General features: G+C 39.5%; 1 protein-coding gene across 1 annotated transcript in view; it reads right to left on the bottom strand.

The window, feature by feature from the left end:
* pappaa (pregnancy-associated plasma protein A, pappalysin 1a) overlaps positions 1 to 6,107 on the bottom strand; it is a 119,284-nt gene that overhangs the window by 79,194 nt on the left and 33,983 nt on the right. The window contains exon 7 of the mRNA XM_015034981.1: positions 1,116 to 1,617. Coding sequence (XP_014890467.1) covers positions 1,116 to 1,617 — 502 coding nt within the window. The remainder of the gene's footprint in view (positions 1 to 1,115; positions 1,618 to 6,107) is intronic.

Below are 6,107 nucleotides of genomic sequence, written 5' to 3'. Positions count from 1 at the left end.
TGCGTACATTTTTGTCTGTGTATTTGTACTTTTACTTAAGTACATTTTTTGAGTACTTTCTCCACCACTGAATATAGGACACCGGAGTTCTTTGTCGTACTTCAAGGGATATAAATACTTCTGCAAAGCGCTGTACTACACTCTTTATTTTGTAAGAAATGTGTAAAAGAAACTTCATACCCAATACAGCTATAGTTATTAACTACAGAGCTTCTCTTGAAGCTTAACAGACAAGATCCCACATGGTCTCATAAGAAAAAATATACAGCCATTTCCACTGACCACTACCACTGGAATGCGACCACAGCTAGTGAAATGTACCACAGTAGTAAAACTACCTACAGTACATCAACAGTCAGCAAAGTGTGCCAAAACCTCCAAATAAATACATCCTTACTGGAGGCAACCTTCCACAGATACTACCAGTCAACCAGGAAGTTCTGCACTTTTGAAACTTAGATTTCATCACTTCATCTTGCATAACGTGCATACCCACCCCTTTTGTGTTTTATCTAGCACTTTCCTCCTCATGTGAATCTCACTGATAGCACGACAGCAAGATGGTATGACACGCAGCAGCGCCATGTATAGCACAATTTTTGTCAAGTCAGCACATTCCATGGAAGAAAAGCACTAAATTCTCACCGCAGTGTGCAGATAATACCTTCAACAAGTCATCTGTTTGCCCTTGCTTCATGGAACATAGGAAAAAACACAAATGTGGGCGACAACTGACCTGTGACTTAGGAAACAAATGTTGGGAAAACAGATCTGAAAGCTCAGAAGCAGTGGTGGCTCACATGTGTTCCAGAGGGTATTGAAAAGGATGTCTGCTATTACATGAGCAAATTTTAGTGGATATTTTCCACAGATAAATAAACGCCTTTTACTGACAGGTCTAAAATTACCCTACACTAAAGCCAGGAGCGAAATCATAAACACTCAGCCATTCTAAACTTTTAATAGAAAACAATGAGGAAAAACAGCTGTAATAGAAAAAAAAATATGGCTTAATATTTTAAGTTATTTGGAGACCGTGGCAAACAAAATAATACAGAATACGCTGGCAACATTCAGTCTCTCATCACTGACTGCAATCCACCACTCAAACTCACCTGTCTGTATATCGGCGGATAGGTTCAATCAGTTGCAGGCCTTTCGGGGCAAATGTGAAGGGTGGTTGGCGCAACAGATTGTAATGAAGTGGTTTGCAATGCCTGCAAACTTTGCAGTCTGGCTTGGACGTCAATAAAGTTGCGTCAATCTCTAGGTGTTGCTCCATTGTGTAAAACTGTACACCATACACCGCTTCTTCCACGTCCAGTTTCAGAGTCAATGGAGTGTCACAGAAGACGTTACTGGGCCCCAGCGAAATGTTGTTTCCACTCACAGTCAAAAGCAAGATGTCGTGGATAGCAGGCAGAGCGCTCTCCTCGGGACTGAAAAATGTCACCCATACAGTCAGCGAATCGGGAACCACTGGGTGTTGGAACTCCAACTGAAGCATGCAACCCTGTGGAGGACACTCTGATAGGCCAACAACACCCTGGTCAGTTCCTGCATTTGGGCTCCATGTGCGTACACTTGGCTCACAAGCTTGCTCCACATCTGGAGGACCTGTAAGATAAGTTGCAAAACAGATAACATGTGTTTAATGGGTTTTTTTATTGCTATGTCATGTGACAGACCAACACAAAGCAGTAAATAATGGTGAAGTTGAAGGAAAAGTTATGTTTTAAGTGAAAAATTTAAGAAACGTGGCATGTATGGGAATTGAGCCCCTTGAGTTTTTACCATATTTGATGTTTTAGAGAGTAAGATTTTTTTTTTGTCCTATGTAAAATAGCTCTAACTCAGCCAGACTGAACAGAGAGCACCTGCTAAGATTGATTTTTAAACATTGCCTCACATTCTTAACTCAGTTTGGGTCTTGGTCATTCTAGCACAAGAATAATGTTTTATCTAAAACAGAGATTACTAAGTCCAGTCCTCAAGAGCTTCTGTCCTGTATGCTTAGGGTCGATGTCTCTCTCAAGGAAAAATGACCACCTTTGTCTTTAATCTTTTTCAGCTTTTTGGTGTTATTTTGTCAGGATTGCCCCATTATTTTTTTAGCTCTATACATCAAGTCTTGCATCTTTCATCCTGGAAAAAAAATCCTTACCATAGCAGGATGATGCAGAAAACCATGTTTCATAATGAGTTAGAGAGTGGGTTTTCAGTGACACAAAGTTTTGTTTATATGCTCAAAATTTTAATTTTGGTCTCACCTGACGAGATCACATTCTCCCACAACAGACTTGCAACAGACTTTGTATACTTTCCTTTCAACAATCGGTGAAGTGCTAGCCTAGACAAGGGATCCTCAAATCCAGGCCTCAAGGCCTGGTGTCCTGCAGGCTTTATGTTCGACTCTGCTTCAGTTTGAGGACCCTTGTGCTATACTACTAACACTGCTTTAAACATTCCCTCAACCTTATCCCTACCTTGTGTGTTGTGTTCATTGGTTCTCAAGATGCTGTTTGCTTACTAATGTTCTGTAACAAACCACTTAGGTCTTCACAGAACGCATTTGTATACCAAGATTAAATTCCACATAAGTAAGTTATATTTACATTTTAGGTAACTTTTGATGGCAATTGGTTGCACTGAATTTTAATTAGTAAAAGCATCTGAAAATAAATACACCAAACACCTGTCAGATTCCTTTCTTATTTGAAAAATAAGCAATCTATCATTTTAACATTTAAATGAACATTACAGTTGTGCATTACGTTGTTTTGGTCTGTAAAAAAAAAAAAAATCCTCCTAAAACTGTTTGTGGCTGTATTTTGAAACAATTTGAAGAAATGTAGGGGTCATTAATACCTTTGCAAGGTAATGCAGTGTAAATACTTTGCTTTATTGAAGGAATCTCAAATATTCCTTAAACTGTTAAAAATAACTGTTATGCACAATTAAGGAACTAACTCATGTTTTTGGTGTTTCTAAAGGTCCTGCAACATCAAGGTTAAGGTGAAACTAAGAGTTCATTGTGAGTCCATCTGCAGAGGAAAGGCAGAGCTGAGGTGTGTACCTTCTGAGAGGGGCCCTGTGCAGGGTTCTCACTTCAGCGCAGTCATTACAACCTCAAACAGTCACACTCCAGCCATATTTGGAGTCCACACACAGCTAACTCGCATTATCCCAAGTGACGTACACTAACATTCATCAAGCACTTTCAGGAGCCAGCAAGCGGTAGACACTATGTTCTCCCTCGTTTTCCTTTTGAGCAATTCCAAGCTGGCAACCATCGGAGCCATTTGCTAACCTCATTTCTGGGCACCATGCAAAATTCCAGTGTTTAATCAAGTGAGGATTGAAAATGTATTCCAAGCCACATTATCTCAACATATTTATTATCGTACTGTAAGTGTGTGTGTGGCCAGAGTGAAGGTGAATTAAAGAAAAGCGAGTCAGTGAAAAAAGAAAAGATGGAGAAAGAGGGGGCTGGAAGGGAAAGAGCTAAGGTGCTCCAAGAGATTGGCTGCACTCTGCTCATGTAGTCCTGGATTTCTGAGTATATTTTCATAGAGTTTGCAAGGAAAAGAGCTGTAGCCACTGAAAATATTTTGTAATGTCAGCTGTTATGATGGGCCCAACTTTTGCTCTGGCGCTGTTGGCAATGTTGTTGGAGATTTAGGAGGAGACAGAGCAGGGGTGTCATCCATTGTGTAACCTAAACAAACTGTTTCACAGCCAAGCAAGTATGTATCCTTGATTGACAAGCCAGCCTGTCCACACACACATGATATGAACTAGTATCAAAACAGTTGTGATTTATTTGAAGAATGTGGTTGTTTGTAGACAAAGAGTCATCATCAAAACTGAGATCTAAAACATGAGATGCCAAAAAGATTGAGTTATTAGCTGGCTGTTGTCACTGTGTCTGTTACTTAAAATATTAACTTCTTTTTAAGTGGAGACTTAAGAGCAAAGAAGAAACATAGAGTTGAAGTTCAAATACGAATAATTGATGAAGCAATTGATTAAAAAAGGCTAAGGATGTTTGGACTATCTTTAAATGTTACTATTTTATACCTCTGGAATACGTGTCTTATTGTGAACAATATGCTTCATCAGGCAGCAAATAACTTGTCTGCAAGGGGTTTTGTGGTCAGATTCCTGCAGCCTGGTTCTAGTGTAGAATTACTGTTTATTTGTTTTGCTTTGGAGGATCTGGTTTAAGGATTTCATGTATACATACTTTTTAAAATGTAGGTATGTAGACATGGAGTGATCTCTGTTTAAATGAAATGATGGGGGTGGGGGGTGAAATTTATCATCCATGTCAAAATCAAATAGGATGTCAGTCAATAAAATACTCAGGAGTTGCTATTTAAGGTTGTTGTTTAGTAAGGAAAAGAAATCAAGAAAACCTAATGGGTCAGTAAGGGTTTTTTTATGTATCAGTAGTAAAAGCTAAAATGCAAAGACAACTGAAGCTGTAAGCAGCGGCGACCGCAGGAGCTCCAGGAGTGCCACCCCATTGCCATTGTCAATTCGCTCACACTGTTCCCGCACCCATCCACCAGGTGACATCTTGGCAAATCTTCACAATCACCTTCAGTCCAGTTCAGTACAAGTCCATCTGGCAAAGCCCTTCAAGTTTTGCTGGAATCCAACCTTCCAGACAGAAGCTATTGTCAATTTCTGTTTCGTGGTGAAGGATTGGGGAGGACTTGGGAGGACTGGGAGAGGTAGTAAAGCACTGGTGTCCAAAGTGGGTCCTCGAGGGCTGGCCTCTGCATGTTTTAGTTCTCTCCCTGGTTTAACACACCTGGATCAAATGATGGCTCATTAGAAGGCCTATGAAGAATACTGACATGCTGAGAAGGTTATTACTACCACCAGGGAGAGAACTGGATGCCGTTCCATGAAGACCAACTTTGGCCACCACTGTAGGAAAGCATCAAGGACCAGAGTAAGGTGCTATGTTCTTGCTTTTGTGGCAGTTCTGATGTTCTTAGCAGATAAATCAAATGTGCTTCCGAAATTTTGTCGTCGCCTATCTTTTTAGTTTTCAGATTAAACTGCTGAACTGAACTTTTCGTCAGTGCAAGTCCTTTCTTTAAGCTCCTGAGTGACTGGTAAACTGTTGGTAAATCTTAGATTTTAACCAGTTAAAGTATTTTTAGTAGCCTGCTTTTTCCAGTTGTCTATGGAAAATAAATGTTGCTGTCATATTGTGGAGGAGAAAGAAGGATGACACCGGAGCTAGGTTCGATCATCTCATTTACTTTACTCCAACTAACACCCACCGAGTAATGGCACACCGCCTAAAATACAGAATAACGTACAGAATGACAGAACATAGAATAACGCAAAGAACAGTGGTACACAGAGTAACAGTAAGTTACCAAAAATCTTTTTATTTTCTTTTTTTTTTTTAATCCAGTCCAGCTGTGAGTGGAGACCTCAAGTGGTCTGTCACAATATTTGTTATTAGATATGTTTCTTTAGCACAGAAAATCATTTGAATAGACATTAGCTCAGGGGTGTTTAACTCCATTTCTCCAATGGAAGAGTCCTGCATGTTTCAGATGTGCCACAGCTCCAATGCAGGTGACCATGTTGTGCAGAGGCTTAATAATGGACCAGTTGTTGTAATGATTTGTGTGGAACCAGGAACATATCTGACACATTCAGGACTCTGACACTTGAGGACTGGAGATAAACACTCGTGCAGTCCATTGATTAACAATATATTTAAGTCTTGATTTCACTGATTACTAGCTGGCTGATTCTATGTATCTTTAATTAGAGAGGCATTTGTTTTTGATTGTAATTAAATACTTAAACTTAAAAAAAAAATCACCAAAATCAGCATGTATTTCTTTTTATGTGATAGAGATTGCTCAATGAAAAGGTCACAAATTCATCTTTCAGGTTGATTTGGACAGTCTGAGATTGTCTGTGGGAGAGATTGGCTCATAACAGTAAAATTTGGAAACATAGCTTAATCTCACCATAGTTATCATTGCCTTGTTTGTGCTAGACTTGCCCAGTGCTTCTTCCACACACCTCATTAGAAACTTTTTTTCATTTTTTCTAACAAATACATGGTT

The sequence above is a fragment of the Poecilia latipinna genome, unplaced genomic scaffold (genome assembly GCF_001443285.1).
Source record: "Poecilia latipinna isolate Pla-1442-1.1 unplaced genomic scaffold, P_latipinna-1.0 Scaffold319, whole genome shotgun sequence".
NCBI lineage: Eukaryota > Metazoa > Chordata > Actinopteri > Cyprinodontiformes > Poeciliidae > Poecilia > Poecilia latipinna.
This window is presented reverse-complemented; position numbering and strand designations above follow the sequence as displayed.